The sequence below is a fragment of the Jatropha curcas genome, unplaced genomic scaffold (genome assembly GCF_041381405.1).
Source record: "Jatropha curcas cultivar XTBG-Jc1 unplaced genomic scaffold, XTBG_Jcur_1.0 HiC_scaffold_976_pilon, whole genome shotgun sequence".
Lineage (NCBI taxonomy): Eukaryota > Viridiplantae > Streptophyta > Magnoliopsida > Malpighiales > Euphorbiaceae > Jatropha > Jatropha curcas.
Genome location: NW_028322573.1, coordinates 1 through 17,424, shown reverse-complemented (window position 1 = coordinate 17,424; position 17,424 = coordinate 1). Strand labels below are relative to the sequence as shown.

Sequence of the window (17,424 nt, the reverse complement as noted above, 5' to 3'; positions counted from 1 at the left end):
AATATTTAAGATATCATTTATATTGAATATTTAGCTTAAGGGAAATAAGGATGGTGTGGAAATGCTTGGTTAGGATTCATCCTACGAATCTATGTTTAACTAAAAAACATATTATGCTTCAAAATAGAAAAGTCAGAAGAAAAAATAAAAGTTATTCGAAAATATAGGCAATATTTTATAGCATTCAGTTAACTTAGTTATTTTATGTTCTATAAAAGCTTAATCACGTCAGTTTAATTTCAAATGAAGGATTGTGTAGTTAGTTCTTTAAATTTGCTTCGCCTTTTGTTCGTATAAGAGAAAAAAAAAAAAAAAAAAAAAAAAGAGAGAAAAAAGAAAAATGTCCATAAAAATAATGGATTCAAAAAAATTATCTCAGCAATGTCTCTATTGTTACTATTCCTTTCGACAGTTGAAGCACAAGCTGTCTTTGATATAACCAAATATGGTGCTCAAGCTGACGAGAAAACAGATTGTTGCGAAGTACGAGCAAGCGTTTCATCCTGGGATACAACTGTATTTCCTTAGTATTTGATCCTTGAAAAATCACCGCTAATCTTTTTTCCTTTTTTTTTTCAATCCTAGGCTGTAATGTCTGCTTGGAAAGAGGCATGTGCGGCAGGATCAAGCAAAGTTTTGATTCCGAAGGGAACATTCTTGATGGGCATAGTGAAGTTGGAGGGTCCTTGCAAAGGAGCAATGGAAATCGAACTTCAAGGAACCTTGAAGGCTCCGGCAGACCCGAAAGCAATCAAAGGAGAAGGTTGGATCACCATCGATCATGTAGATCAACTCACAATATGCGGAGGAGGTACTTTTGATGGTCAGGGAGAAGCTGCATGGAAGGCAAATGATTGTAAAAATGGCGGAGAAGCACCTCCTATGGTAAATTCCTTTTCGTAATATCTAATACAATTTAACTAACAATTTTAGAAAATCTATGCACCATAACATATTTAACGGAATTTTCGTTGCTTGAAATTTTTATCAGTCGTTAATGCTAAATTGCATCACCAACAGCGTTGTGAAGGACGTGACTTCGCTCAATAGCAAGAATTTTCACGTAAATGTCATTGGATGCGAAAAACTCACATTTGAAAGGTTCAAAATAGACGCACCTGGAACTTCGATCAACACCGATGGAATACACGTAGGACGATCGAAAGAGGTCACTATAATTGACACAAAAATTGGTACGGGTGATGATTGCATCTCTATTGGTGATGGGACAACAGATCTGAAAATCGAAAAAGTAATATGCGGACCTGGCCATGGCATCAGCATAGGAAGTTTAGGGAGGTATAAAAATGAAGAACCTGTTTGTGGAGTCAACGTTAAAAATTGCACAATCGCAGGTACCGATAATGGAGTGAGAATTAAATCTTGGCCTGGAATGGAACCTGGCGAAGCAACTAATATTCATTTTGAGGATATTGTAATGAATGATGTCAAGAATCCTGTCCTTATAGATCAAATGTATTGCCCTTACGATCAGTGCCCGAGCAAGGTACTCTTCAATCTAGGAAAAATAAAACTCATACTATGCAATTATAATGCCATTAAAAGATCACTAAAGTTTGTTTCTTCTTTTTCTTATTGTTTTTCTAGGACGCACCATCAAAAGTAAAAATTAGCGATATTACCTTCAAAAATATAAAAGGCACTACTACAACACCTATTGCTGTTCAACTTTCTTGCAGTAATGGCCTCCCATGTGAAAAAGTAGAACTTGCTGATATCGACCTTGTATACTCCGGAAGTGAAGGCCCTGCAAAATCTGAATGCACCAATGTTAAGCCAACAATCACAGGAAAGTTGTCCCCGGCTGGATGTTAAGATAAAAAAATCAAAAAAAGTCTTGAACCATATCCTTTGAATAACAATAATTAATAGTTTGTTAATAAAAATATGCTTTATGCAGACATGCACCCTTTGTATTCTTGAGTGGTGGATTATAGTTACACTGTATCTGAATATGAATATGCTTTATTTAGGCATGCATCCTTGTAATGCTTATAATTTTGCTCGAGTTGCGGATTATGTTAAAGAGAATGAATGAGATATCAAATTTTCATTTCTATCTTATTCCCATTTTATAGTTAATTTTCTTTTTATATTATCTCGTTTTTATTGTTTATCTTTCTTTGTATTGTCTCCGTTTGCGTCATTTTCATTTTCTCATGTTTTAAAAATATATTAATTAAATTTTTTTGAAACCATATGCTCATTCCGCCCCATAATAGGCCTTATTCGACTTTCACATAGACTAAAAAAGCATATTTTATATGGTCAAACCATAAAGCAATAAGTTATTTAAAAATATATTAGATAAATAAAATATAGTGAAATGTGGGAAATTTTTTTCGAAGAGGATTAGCTTGACTTGGGTTCTTATGCTTTAAATATCCATTATAGAATACTATATATATATATATATATATATATATATTATCATTTATCATTTATAATATATTATATATTATATATTATCATTTATAATTTTGGAAATTTTCCTTTTTTTTTTTTTTACTTTTTGCTAAAGTCTATGAGCATATAATTAATTTTATGAATTTTTTCGAAAAAAACTCTTCCAACGTGTTATATGGTTTTATCACGACCCGAAACTATTGGGTGGACTGGCACTAGGGCCCAGATAAGGTTAACTCACCGAGACCCGTAGTGAGCCTAATACATTAATAGTTATTTGTTAAAGGCCATTGTAAATATTTACCTGGCAAGCCCAATACAATCGCTCAATTAAACATCTATCCCGAACCTAGCTCAACTACAAGTACATATATATCCCATTAATTTTCATAATCTTACAAGCTTAACACCTGTAGTCAATGGGTCTTCCAATCAAATATGTAACACATGCAACATTCACAGGTTCATGTTTGCTCAACTGCAGTTTACTCATCTTAGAAGCTTTTACAAACACAATATTTCTATATAATTGCATATCTCTACAAATTATACTATAATAAGAAAATTCAATTAAGAAGAGCCTATAATTCAACTAAACTTTAGTCTATCTAGCTTTGTAGAGGAAAGGATACAATGCTTCTGGCTCATATAGAGGCAGTACCAAGGTTTCCTAAAAAAAAATAATAATAAATAAGTGAAGCGGAAGTGAGAGCTTCAATTTAGTGAATAATTAATAATTACATGCTCATATAATCACACAAAATGCTCCGAGATATTCTAATAGTGAACATTCATTTAAACACACATATATATGCCACATCAACAGCACCCACAAATAATATCTTCTTCACATAATCAAACAAGTGGAGATTGGTCTGTAGGTCACCATAACCCCCAGCGAGCCGTCCTCACACATGGCCCATTCTCTTATATTGTGTGCACCAGGGATCCGATCCCCATATATGGCCGACCAATCTAATCCTCACTTGACCAGTCCTCTCATTGTTTTTCCATTCTCTCTTTTCTTTTCCATCACCATCAGGAGGCCACCCTGTGGTTTTCCATATAATATATATCATCAGATGCACACAGAGGCACCGATCTCCCCATATATGGTCGACGGTATCATAGTTCGCCTTCACAAACCCCGCAGAGATTCACTTCATCCAATTCCATACAAACAAAGCACATCATTATCATAACACATGTAATCAAGAAGGACAATTAAATGCAAGTGCATCAAACCGTTAAACACTATAATGCAAGTGCACAAATAGACAATCATATGCAAATACAATTAGATATATAAATATATAAGTAATAAATGCTAATAATATAATAATTGGTCCTTGGAAAATTAAATAAATAGACAAAGCGTTATATAATAATGATTCATGTATGATGCAAATGGTATATGCTAGTTATTATTATTCACAATCATAGATGAGAAAATACTTTAATTTCAATTTTGATTTTTTGGAGCATTGAACGAACTAGAGTGATTCTAACAAAATGTATGTAGAAGGAGAGAAAAGAATGAAATAAAGCATGCTCCTAAATAATAATAAAGAATTATCCTAAATAATCCAACAACCTATTTAACAAGTATAATTAATCTTAGATTCTATCGAAATTTCGGTCGAACCTCCCCTAAAAACTGGATTAACCACTTGCTTGAAACCCTAATTTAATAATAAATTCTAAAAGCTCATCCGTCAAGCAATTCACAATATCTATTCCCATCCGTCGTTTATATAATTCACCACCAAGAAGTTTCCGGACCAAATCAACCTCACTAATAGTGTTGCATAATTATAGATATGAAATAACATGCATGGATATTATTATATAAATACACATATAACATGTAATCAATAATCTCATTTATAGTCTCAATTAAAATTAAGGGAAAATTATTTTTCCGTCCATGTATAATGGTTAAAAACGTTACTCAGGACCTGCTTTTTTCAAAATATATTATTACGTCCCTAACTTTTATTTCCGTCCAATCATTTAGTCCTTTCGTTCATTTTTAATTGTTTTACCATGAGTCAACTCACAGTCAAAGGAGAGAGAATTCTTTTATAACTAAAATACCCTCAAATCCCAATTTGTTATCCAACACCCTCTGTACATAAATTGCTTTAGCAACCATTCTCCTTCATCATTTCTAATTCAGAAACCTGTCTTCCCTTACCAAAGTAAAAAATTTTTATCCACTCTTAATTTCTCATCTCCTCCAATATGAACAAAACTATGTCCGATCTCAAACCCATCAAAATTAACTTAGGTATTAATATGAATTAAATAAGTTGTCGGTTGTAACTTAGATCGGCGATTGACATGCATATGCTCTTTATCTTTTCTGTTCGGCATTATTTGTTTGGATTTAAAGTAAATATCGCTGGAATAGTATGATGTCGAATTACACTTTGGGTTGAGCTGTGTTGTGGATCTGTTGAATTGTTGTTATTTCTTCACTATTTATGGATTCTTTGATATGCATCTCGCTACTATATTTCAACAAGCTTTTGCCATTTAAGTCAGTGTATATCACTCATTCTAGCTTGTTTTCATCATCCAAATCCAACTTTATTAACAAAAGTTTGTTAACTCATACCTTTCTGTGTTTAGCATTATCAACAAAGAGTAGGATATGGCAATGTGAAGTCCCAGATAGAAGGAAAGGAAATTTTTGTTGTTTTTTAGAAGGAGAAAGAAATGAGACTCTTAAGATTAAAATTGGAGGAAAAGAGTGGCAGGCATGAGTGATGAGCTGGGGTGGATTATCTTATATTTCTTTCTTTTCTTTTTAGAAGTGAAAATGAGTTTGTTATTTTCTCTCTCCTCATTGTCTCTCCATTTTTACAAAAATGTTAGTTACAAGGCTTAAAATAAGATGAAGGGTTTTTCTTGTATCTTTAACACAAAATAATGGAAAAAATCTCTTAAAATTCATAGATGGACTAAATGGTTAGATGGGAACAAAAATTAAAGATATATTCATGTATTTTAAAAACAAGCAGGTCCTAACTAATATATTTAAAATTTGTATAGGGACCTAACAGTAATTTTCTCTAAAATTAAATTACATCTATTTTTTCATCCAATAAAATTAAAATCTTTAAAAGATGTTACGTCCTTACCATATTTAATATATATTTTATTTAGTATACAATATGATTTTTAGCCTATCCCAAAAAATTTAGATTTAAATAGAAAATTAATATAACCAATCAAAATTAAATTATATTTATTGTTAAAATAATAAAATTAAGGATCCATTGTTAGGATTAATTCAAAATAATATTATTAAAAATATTTTGAGATTTCAATTTTAGTTAGTGCAGATTTTCTGCATAAATTTGATGTTGTTGTTATTAAGATTAATCATTTTTAGGTCTTACTTGATTCACTTGTACCCTTATAAATGGGCATATCCTTTTGTTAATTAAATGAAGTGCTAAACACTGTTAATCATCTTGTGCATTTCGATTTCTCCTTCCCTAAAAATCCAACATTTTTGGTATCAGAGCCTGTCCCTTTGAGCCAAAAAAAAAAAAAGAGAATACAATGGCCATAAACACTATTCCATTTTCTTCCCCTCTAATTTTTGTTGGTGAAAATTATCAGCTATGGGCTGTTAAAATGAAAGCTTATTTACAAGCTTATGACTTATGGGAGCATGTTGAAACAGAAAAAGAAATCCCTCCATTGCCATCCAACCCAACTATGGTTCAAATTAAAAATCATAATGAAGAAAAAGCCAAAAAATTCAAAGCAAAAACCTGCCTCACTCTCTTCTGCTTCGGACATAATTTTCACAAGCATTATGACATGTGAAATAGCAAAGGAGATATGGCACTTATTAAAAATGAGCATCAAGGCAACGAGGAAATGAAATTGATGCAAGTTTTGAATCTCAAAAGAGAATTTGAGATGCAAAAAAATAAAAACATCTGAAGGTGTCAGAGAATATGTTAACTATCTCATGTCCATTGTTAATAAAATTAGATTACTTGGTGTGGAATTTTTCGAAAGAAGGGTGGTTGAAAAAAAAAAAATTCTTTTTTTGAGTATTGGAGAGATGTGCTCCAAGAGAACATTGGAGAGATGTGCTCTAAAATAAAGAAAGTGATAAAAGATGCATCAATATTTGAAGAGAAGTGCTTCAAAAAAAAAAAAAAAAAAAACAATTAAAATTCATTTGCTAGTTTGATGAGGAGTGCATCAATATTTGTTGAGAAGTGCATCAAAATGATGAGTTGGAGAGAGGTGCTTCAACAAAGTTAATTGAGGAGAGGAGCTTCAAATGCTAGACTAAAAATTTTAATTGTTAATTATTGTAATAAAAAAATACTATGTTTGAATTAAGAGGGAATGTTAGGATTAATTGAAAATAATATTATTAAAAATATTTTGAGATTTCAATTTTAGTTAGTGCAGATTTTCTACACAAATTTGATGTTTTTATTATTAGGATTAATGATTTTTAGGAGTATTTTTAGGTCTTAATTGATTCACTTGTAAACCTATAAATATGCATATCCTTTTGTTAATTCAATGAAGTGCTAAATATTGTTAATCATCTTTTGCATTTCCATTTCTCCTTCCCTAAAAATCCAACATCCTTAAAGATATTATATTCTTATCATATTTAATATATCACTTATATACTATATAATATATTTTCGTATATTATCAAGTAGAATTTAGATTTAATTAAGAGTTTAATATAACAAATCATAATTAAATTATCTTTTATTTCTCATTCAATAAAATTAAAGCCTTCTATTATATTTTTGTCAATGTGTAGACTAATTATGGATGTTTTTGACAATCCTAATGTTTCCCATCCATTCTCACTTTATATATATATAATATAATTCTACAATAGCTTACCATCAGTCCCACCATGGCTAAAATAATCCTTGATCCTTCATTCCTGCTATAAGCAATTGGCGAAAACTAATATAATTATCAATAACCTTAGTTAATTTATTCGACAATCATGAGTATGTTAATAAACAGTTACTCTTGCAACTCGAAGCATCAGTACAGCTAAAATAATTAATTACTTGAAGGAAAATGAACAAAAATTAAAGGTATAAGCTTCTTAGTCTGGACATTTCTATGGACCAAGATTAAGTCTGCAAGGTAAATACAGAGTGAAAGATTACCATGAAAGCCAAAGTTAACACATAATCACAATAATAACGATCTATGCCGTCATTGAATAGCATAAATAAAATTAGGATATTGTGACATGCTACTTGATGGAAAAATTTTGCAAGAACAAGGAAAAAAGAAATAAGAAGATATGTAAAAAGAAGTTTAAATTTGTTAATCAATATATACTTTTAGATTTGGGCAGTTTTGGCCCTAAATCTATAAACCGAACCAAAAGATCGATTTTTAAATTTCACAAAGTCAAACAAAATCATCAATTTTTAAAACTGTGGTTTTGGCTCAGTTTCCGTCTGTTTGGATTGGTTTTGGGAATTTGATAAAGAACCTTAATCTATTTCCATTTATCTACATCACTTGCCCATTTTACTTAATTATCCGATATGGAATTTTCCTAAGGGTGTTATGTTCACCCCATTATGGGACTCATTGTCCTCGTTGAGATTTGCACCACCTTTAAACAAAAGAACAAATTAAGAGAAAATTAACGCAGCGGAATAATAGAAATGGGACACACAGAAATTTACGTGGTTCACGCTCAACTCTTTTAGGGCTACGTCCACGGGACAAACTCCGAATCATTCTTCCACTATTAAAAATAGTAGGCACACGAAGAGAGTAATACAAAAATAGTGGCACTCAAAGTGTTTTCCAAAAACACCCCAAAAAAATTTTCTCACTATTTTTCTCTCCCCCTAGTTTTAGGAAACCCATCCTAAAACTTGAAAACTCTCTCGCTACATTTTCTTTCTTCTTTCTTCTGTGTGTACTTCAAATGAGGCAAATCCTCTCCTATTTATAGGAGAGGCAATGCGAGAACCGTGTGTGAGCTGCACACGGCTCTCCATTTAGGTAATGGTTGGTTGCCAACCTTCTGCCAACTTTTTGACATTTTCAAATAACACGTTTTCCTTTTTTTTTTTTCTTTTCAAATTTATTGTTGATAAGTGTTAGTTTTATAGTATTTTTATTGTGATTTTGATTAAAATTTCTATTACTTTTAATTTATTTAAATTAGTTTTTATGTAATATTGATATGCTTTTATTTAAAAGCTTCCTTGAAACACAACTCACTTGATTTTGAGGAAAAATGTAGGGTTTGGCAAGAAAAAGGACAAAAATAAGGTAAAAACTCATTAAGCATGCTTATGCTACAGTGCTCGTGCTGCTACAGTGCCCGTGCTAATCAGCACGCCCGCGCTGTTATTGCATCAGACTTCCAGAGGAGTGCACGCCCCAGCCCGTGCTACAGTGCACGCCCGTGCCAAGCAAGAAATCAATATTTTGAGTCAAGTTGCCAACTAATTCCTACCATTTTCACAAAACACTTTGGATACTCTCTTCACATGCCAGTCAAAGTTCAACCATGTGCAAATGAGAAACCATAATTGAGAGCAATTTATGGCTTGATTTATAAACTTTTCCACCTCACAAAGTTGGACTTTACTCATTAAAGCACAAGGCTTGTTCCCCCAAGAAGTCTATATAAGGAAAGGAAGGAGCCACTCCAAAGGATCCATCTATCTCACCCACTACACTCCACTCTTTCTTTCTCTCATTTTATAGTCTTGTACATAGTTTTATTTTCTTTAGAAGTTAAGTATTCAAGAGTTGTGCAAAGTTTCAAGGAAGCCATCCAAGCAATTCATCACTAGTTCTTATTTCTAAACTCTTAATCTTGTTTATTTCTTTCATTATCTTTATTGATTATGGAATATTTATCAAGTATTGTTGAGTTTTATTTAAGTACTATGTGTAACTAAACTCTTATACTAGGGGGTTTGATGTAGCTTAATCTCTTTTCCAATTTATGCAATTAGATTTATTTTTCCTTATTCAAGTTATGATTTATTAATGAACTTAATGCTTCTAGGCAGAATTTTCCCCTAGATTGATTTATTTCAATTATCACTATCGGAAGAAGGATCTTTGATATGAAAAGGTTAATAAAACACATGAGAATAATAACCTGATGCGGAAGCCATACGGTTTGACTCATTGGGGGTTTTCATAAGTTAATGACCTTAGGTTATGAATTCACAAAACAAACCATAAAACTTAATGATTTAATTCATGTTTGATTGCGCTATTAGAAGATAGGTAATTAGACCGGGTTAAAATAGCTAACAATACATCGGGAGAGCTTGTTAATGATTTTTGGGTTGTTTCCCCTACTTGAATAATTAAATTGATCAATGAACTAATGAAATAAATTGGATAGAGTTAAGTGATATCAAAACCCCTAGTAGTTTTACTTCCTTGATTTCTTTAATCAATAATTGCTTGCTTAACTTCTTATTTTTACTTGTTAAATTTAATTTCTATAAACAATTTCCTCATTTATCGTTTAAATAATATCAAGATAACATAATTTTGGTACTTGGTATACAATCCCTGTGGATACGATACTCTACTCACTCTATATTACTTGTAGCGATTTCGTACACTTGCGAAAATAAGCTGTCAATTGTGGGTCCCACTTGAGTGGGCACCGCACAACAGTCTGCAAGGTAAATACAGAATGAAAGATTACCATGAAAGCCAAAGTTAACACATAATCACAATAATAACGATCTATGCCGTCATTGAATAGCATAAATAAAATTAGGATATTGTGACATGCTACTTGATGGAAAAATTTTGCAAGAACTAGGAAAAAAGAAATAAGAAGATATGTAAAAAGAAGTTTAAATTTGTTAATCAATATATACTTTTGGATTTGGGCAGTTTTGGCCCCAAATCTGTAAACCGAACTAAAAGATCGATTTTCAAATTTCACAAAGTCAAACAAAATCATCAATTTTTAAAACTGTGGTTTTGGCTCAGTTTTTGTCTGTTTGGATTGGTTTTGGGAATTTGATAAAGAACCTTAATCTATTTCCATTTATCTACATCACTTGCCCATTTTACTTAATTATCCAACATGGAATTTTCCTAAGGGTGTTATGTTCACCCCATTATGGGACTCATTGCCCTCGTTGAGATTTGCACCACCTTTAAACAAAAGAACAAAAATCGACTGTAATACCAAATGTAAGTACCCAAACTCAGTATGATATTGTCTGCTTGGGATTATCCATCCAGGCCAAGCCCTACTTTAAGATAGCCTTTAGAGTAGACTACCCATTAGCCTACTGATCGTCATCTACCTAGTTAATATAATCATGTGGTTTGCCCTTTGGGTAATACGTGTTGATATGAAAATAAAAGGAGTTAAGATCTCCCCAGAGAATCCATATGTACACGATTTTTGGTATCAGATCATCTCTTCATAAAGTGAAATAGTATCCAATGAATTGGAATTAAATTCAAGCTAGGATAAATAGTAAGTGAAGTTAGATTCTAATCAACTTTAGAAACCTTCGATCTAGGTCAGAAGGCTATGGACTTCTATCTAACGATAATGCCAGATATATAAGAGTTTCAAGTTTTAAGTTTCCTGAAAAGACCATGCGAAGCTTCCATGCCAGGATTTCTATATTCCAGCAGTTCGCGTTGAAGTCGTTGAACTTAAATACTTGCCCAGTATTTGAGCTACCTTTTCTTTACGAAGAATTCATAATAGCATTAAGATTAAGTTGAGCAACGGAGGGCCTAATATTTTATGTTTAATACTCTTTATATCTAACCAGAGAACAACTCTCTTAGAAGGAACTAGATAATCGTAAACCGACATGAAGTGCATCAAAAGACAAAAGGAGTTAGGGATTTGCAAAAGGGCATGAAGTTACTGAGCTTAAGCCCAAAAAGAGTAATTAAAATAGAATTGCGTTCATAAAAGTTTGTGTAGTTTTTAGCAGTCCAACATGGATTTTTCTCATCTAGCTATTAAAATTGAGCCACAGGATATCAACCATTAGTTTGCACCTTAACCGGTACGACTAAATGACTTGGTCAGGTTTTCCAAACATTGTGATTGAATTTTTTAATGGAGGACCAAATATTGTTCTTATAACTCAATTTTAATTTCAAACTCAATTTTAAACTCAATTTTAATTTCACTATTTTTGTTGCGAATAAGTCACATGACGACACCTATGTATTTGAAAACACTTCAAGTATAAGTGAATTATTAATATAATTGAATAAAGGAGAAATGTTATTATAATAAATATTTAAGATATCATTTATATTGAATATTTAGCTTAAGGGAAATAAGGATGGTGTGGAAATGCTTGGTTAGGATTCATCTTACGAATCTATGTTTAACTAAAAAACATATTATGCTTCAAAATAGAAAAGTCAGAAGAAAAAATAAAAGTTATTCGAAAATATAGGCAATATTTTATAGCATTCAGTTAACTTAGTTATTTTATGTTCTATAAAAGCTTAATCACGTCAGTTTAATTTCAAATGAAGGATTGTGTAGTTAGTTCTTTAAATTTGCTTCGCCTTTTGTTCGTATAAGAGAAAAAAAAAAAAAAAAAAAAAAAAAGAGAGAAAAAAGAAAAATGTCCATAAAAATAATGGATTCAAAAAAAATTATCTCAGCAATGTCTCTATTGTTACTATTCCTTTCGACAGTTGAAGCACAAGCTGTCTTTGATATAACCAAATATGGTGCTCAAGCTGACGAGAAAACAGATTGTTGCGAAGTACGAGCAAGCGTTTCATCCTGGGATACAACTGTATTTCCTTAGTATTTGATCCTTGAAAAATCACCGCTAATCTTTTTTCCTTTTTTTTTTCAATCCTAGGCTGTAATGTCTGCTTGGAAAGAGGCATGTGCGGCAGGATCAAGCAAAGTTTTGATTCCGAAGGGAACATTCTTGATGGGCATAGTGAAGTTGGAGGGTCCTTGCAAAGGAGCAATGGAAATCGAACTTCAAGGAACCTTGAAGGCTCCGGCAGACCCGAAAGCAATCAAAGGAGAAGGTTGGATCACCATCGATCATGTAGATCAACTCACAATATGCGGAGGAGGTACTTTTGATGGTCAGGGAGAAGCTGCATGGAAGGCAAATGATTGTAAAAATGGCGGAGAAGCACCTCCTATGGTAAATTCCTTTTCGTAATATCTAATACAATTTAACTAACAATTTTAGAAAATCTATGCACCATAACATATTTAACGGAATTTTCGTTGCTTGAAATTTTTATCAGTCGTTAATGCTAAATTGCATCACCAACAGCGTTGTGAAGGACGTGACTTCGCTCAATAGCAAGAATTTTCACGTAAATGTCATTGGATGCGAAAAACTCACATTTGAAAGGTTCAAAATAGACGCACCTGGAACTTCGATCAACACCGATGGAATACACGTAGGACGATCGAAAGAGGTCACTATAATTGACACAAAAATTGGTACGGGTGATGATTGCATCTCTATTGGTGATGGGACAACAGATCTGAAAATCGAAAAAGTAATATGCGGACCTGGCCATGGCATCAGCATAGGAAGTTTAGGGAGGTATAAAAATGAAGAACCTGTTTGTGGAGTCAACGTTAAAAATTGCACAATCGCAGGTACCGATAATGGAGTGAGAATTAAATCTTGGCCTGGAATGGAACCTGGCGAAGCAACTAATATTCATTTTGAGGATATTGTAATGAATGATGTCAAGAATCCTGTCCTTATAGATCAAATGTATTGCCCTTACGATCAGTGCCCGAGCAAGGTACTCTTCAATCTAGGAAAAATAAAACTCATACTATGCAATTATAATGCCATTAAAAGATCACTAAAGTTTGTTTCTTCTTTTTCTTATTGTTTTTCTAGGACGCACCATCAAAAGTAAAAATTAGCGATATTACCTTCAAAAATATAAAAGGCACTACTACAACACCTATTGCTGTTCAACTTTCTTGCAGTAATGGCCTCCCATGTGAAAAAGTAGAACTTGCTGATATCGACCTTGTATACTCCGGAAGTGAAGGCCCTGCAAAATCTGAATGCACCAATGTTAAGCCAACAATCACAGGAAAGTTGTCCCCGGCTGGATGTTAAGATAAAAAAATCAAAAAAAGTCTTGAACCATATCCTTTGAATAACAATAATTAATAGTTTGTTAATAAAAATATGCTTTATGCAGACATGCACCCTTTGTATTCTTGAGTGGTGGATTATAGTTACACTGTATCTGAATATGAATATGCTTTATTTAGGCATGCATCCTTGTAATGCTTATAATTTTGCTCGAGTTGCGGATTATGTTAAAGAGAATGAATGAGATATCAAATTTTCATTTCTATCTTATTCCCATTTTATAGTTAATTTTCTTTTTATATTATCTCGTTTTTATTGTTTATCTTTCTTTGTATTGTCTCCGTTTGCGTCATTTTCATTTTCTCATGTTTTAAAAATATATTAATTAAATTTTTTTGAAACCATATGCTCATTCCGCCCCATAATAGGCCTTATTCGACTTTCACATAGACTAAAAAAGCATATTTTATATGGTCAAACCATAAAGCAATAAGTTATTTAAAAATATATTAGATAAATAAAATATAGTGAAATGTGGGAAATTTTTTTCGAAGAGGATTAGCTTGACTTGGGTTCTTATGCTTTAAATATCCATTATAGAATACTATATATATATATATATATATATATATATTATCATTTATCATTTATAATATATTATATATTATATATTATCATTTATAATTTTGGAAATTTTCCTTTTTTTTTTTTACTTTTTGCTAAAGTCTATGAGCATATAATTAATTTTATGAATTTTTTCGAAAAAAACTCTTCCAACGTGTTATATGGTTTTGTCACGACCCGAAACTATTGGGTGGACTGGCACTAGGGCCCAGATAAGGTTAAGGTCACCGAGACCTGTAGTGAGCCTAATACATTAATAGTTATTTGTTAAAGGCCATTGTAAATATTTACCTGGCAAGCCCAATACAATCGCTCAATTAAACATCTATCCCGAACCTAGCTCAACTACAAGTACATATATATCCCATTAATTTTCATAATCTTACAAGCTTAACACCTGTAGTAAATGGGTCTTCCAATCAAATATGTAACACATGCAACATTCACAGGTTCATGTTTGCTCAACTGCAGTTTACTCATCTTAGAAGCTTTTACAAACACAATATTTCTATATAATTGCAGATCTCTACAAATTATACTATAATAAGGAAATTCAATTAAGAAGAGCCTATAATTCAATTAAACTTTAGTCTATCTAGCTTTGTAGAGGAAAGGATACAATGCTTCTGGCTCATATAGAGGCAGTACCAAGGTTTCCTAAAAAAAAATAATAATAAATAAGTGAAGCGGAAGTGAGAGCTTCAATTTAGTGAATAATTAATAATTACATGCTCATATAATCACACAAAATGCTCTGAGATATTCTAATAGTGAACATTCATTTAAACACACATATATATGCCACATCAACAGCACCCACAAATAATATCTTCTTCACATAATCAAACAAGTGGAGATTGGTCTGTAGGTCACCATAACCCCCAGCGAGCCGTTTTCACACATGGCCCATTCTCTTATATTGTGTGCACCAGGGAACCGATCCCCATATATGGCCGACCAATCTAATCCTCACTTGACCAGTCCTCTCATTGTTTTTCCATTCTCTCTTTTCTTTTCCATCACCATCAGGAGGCCACCCTGTGGTTTTCCATATAATATATATCATCAGATGCACACAGAGGCACCGATCTCCCCATATATGGTCGACGGTATCATAGTTCGCCTTCACAAACCCCGCAGAGATTCACTTCATCCAATTCCATACAAACAAAGCACATCATTATCATAACACATGTAATCAAGAAGAACAATTAAATGCAAGTGCATCAAACCGTTAAACACTATAATGCAAGTGCACAAATAGACAATCATATGCAAATACAATTAGATATATAAATATATAAGTAATAAATGCTAATAATATAATAATTGGTCCTTGGAAAATTAAATAAATAGACAAAGCGTTATATAATAATGATTCATGTATGATGCAAATGGTATATGCTAGTTATTATTATTCACAATCATAGATGAGAAAATACTTTAATTTCAATTTTGATTTTTTGGAGCATTGAACGAACTAGAGTGATTCTAACAAAATGTATGTAGAAGGAGAGAAAAGAATGAAATAAAGCATGCTCCTAAATAATAATTGATAGTGTTGATTTTTATAGTGTTATTATTGTAATTTTGATTTAAATTCCTCTTACTTTTAATTAGTTTTTATGTAACATTGATATATTTTTATTCAAAAGCTTCCTTGAAACACAACTCACTTGATTGGAAAGAAAATTGTAGGATTTTGCAAAGAAAAGAACAAAAATGAAGCAAAACACAATTGGCACGCCCCAAGCCGTGCCAAAGAACACGTCCGTGCGCGCTAACCTGTTCAAGCCGTGCTAACCCGCACGCCCGTGCATCACATGCCTCAGACTTCCAGAGAGATGCACGCCCCAAGCCGTGCTACCCTGCACGCCCGTGCGCGCTATCAATAAGACTTCCAGGAGACTGCACGCCCAGACAGCACTCCCGTGCGCGTGAGCTTGCCAGGCCATGCTAAGGCACACGGCCCGTGTCAGAACCTCTAACCCTCCAAAGACTGGCATGCCCCAGGCAGTGCCAGGCAACACGCCCGTGCAATACAAAAATTCTATATTTTGAGTCAAAAGTTGCCAATCCAATTTCTACCATTTTTACAAGATGCTTTGGATGCTTTCTTCACATGCCAGTCAAAGTTCAACCATGTGCAATTGAGAAAACCATAATTGAGAGCAATTCATGGCTTGATTTACAACTTTTCCACCTCACAAAGTTGAACTTTACTCATTAAAACACAAGGCTTGTTCCCCCAAGAAGTCTATATAAGGAAGAGAAAGAACCACTCCAAGAGCATCCAGCAATTCCATTCTTTCCATACTCCACAAAAATTCTTTTCTTATAGTTTTACAGGTAGTTTTATTTTCTTTTAAAGTTAAGTATTCAAGAGTTGTGCAAAGATTCAAGGAAGCCATCCAAGCAATTTATCTCTAGTTCTTATTTCTAACTCTTAATCTTGTTTATTTCTTTCATTATCTTATTGATTATGGAATATTTATCAAGTATTGAGTTTTATTTAAATACTATGTGTAACTAAACTCTTATACTAGGGGGTTTGATGTAGCTTAATCTCTTTTTCAATTTATGTAATTAGATTTATTTTTCTTTATTCAAGTTATGATTTATTAATGAACTTAATGCTTCTAGGCAGAATTTTCCCCTAGATTGATTTATTTCAATTATCACTATCGGAAGAAGGATCTTTGATATGAAAAGGTTAATAAAACACATGAGAATAATAACTTGATGCGGAAGCTATATGGTTTGACTCATGGGGGGTTTTCATAAATTAATGACCTTAGGTTATGAATTCACAAAACAAACCATAAAACTTAATGATTTAATTCATGTTTGATTGCGCTATTGGAAGATAGGTAATTAGACTGGGTTAAAATAGCTAACAATACATCGGGAGAGCTTGTTAGTGATTTTTGGTTGTTCTCCCCTACTTGAATAATTAAATTGATCAATGAACTAATGAAATAAATTGGATAGAGTTAAGTGAAATCAAAACCCCTATTAGTTTTACTTCCTTGATTTCTTTAATCAATAATTGCTTGCTTAACTTCTTATTTTTACTTGTTGAATTTAATTTCTATAAACAATTTCCTCATTTATCGTTTAAATAATAACAAGATAACATAATTTTGGTACTTGGTATACAATCCCTGTGGATACGATACTCTACTCACTCTATATTACTTGTAGCGATTTCGTACACTTGCGAAAATAAGCTGTCAAGTTTTTGGCGCCGTTGCCGGGG

General features: G+C 32.5%; 2 protein-coding genes across 2 annotated transcripts; both read left to right on the top strand.

Moving 5' to 3' along the window:
- Positions 1-266: 266 nt before the first annotated feature.
- Positions 267-2,078, top strand: LOC105649243 (exopolygalacturonase). The gene is made up of 4 exons (XM_089717145.1): positions 267-483; positions 586-885; positions 992-1,507; positions 1,609-2,078. Exons 1-4 carry the CDS (start codon positions 382-384, stop codon positions 1,834-1,836), a joined length of 1,146 nt encoding a protein of 381 aa, XP_089573271.1. The 5' UTR covers positions 267-381; the 3' UTR covers positions 1,837-2,078.
- Positions 2,079-11,988: 9,910 nt separating this feature from the next.
- Positions 11,989-13,804, top strand: LOC149491658 (exopolygalacturonase-like). Its single transcript, XM_089717144.1, has 4 exons — positions 11,989-12,209; positions 12,312-12,611; positions 12,718-13,233; positions 13,335-13,804. Exons 1-4 carry the CDS (start codon positions 12,066-12,068, stop codon positions 13,560-13,562), a joined length of 1,188 nt encoding a protein of 395 aa, XP_089573270.1. The 5' UTR covers positions 11,989-12,065; the 3' UTR covers positions 13,563-13,804.
- Positions 13,805-17,424: the final 3,620 nt, after the last annotated feature.

Coding starts and splice junctions, on each gene's coding strand:
- LOC105649243 (XM_089717145.1), top strand. CDS start 382: ATGTCTCTATTGTTACTATTCCTTTCGACAGTTGAAGCACAAGCTGTC. Junction 886..991: donor GCGGAGAAGCACCTCCTATG/GTAAATTCCTTT, acceptor AATTTTTATCAG/TCGTTAATGCTAAATTGCAT. Junction 1,508..1,608: donor ACGATCAGTGCCCGAGCAAG/GTACTCTTCAAT, acceptor TTGTTTTTCTAG/GACGCACCATCAAAAGTAAA.
- LOC149491658 (XM_089717144.1), top strand. CDS start 12,066: ATGTCCATAAAAATAATGGATTCAAAAAAAATTATCTCAGCAATGTCT. Junction 12,612..12,717: donor GCGGAGAAGCACCTCCTATG/GTAAATTCCTTT, acceptor AATTTTTATCAG/TCGTTAATGCTAAATTGCAT. Junction 13,234..13,334: donor ACGATCAGTGCCCGAGCAAG/GTACTCTTCAAT, acceptor TTGTTTTTCTAG/GACGCACCATCAAAAGTAAA.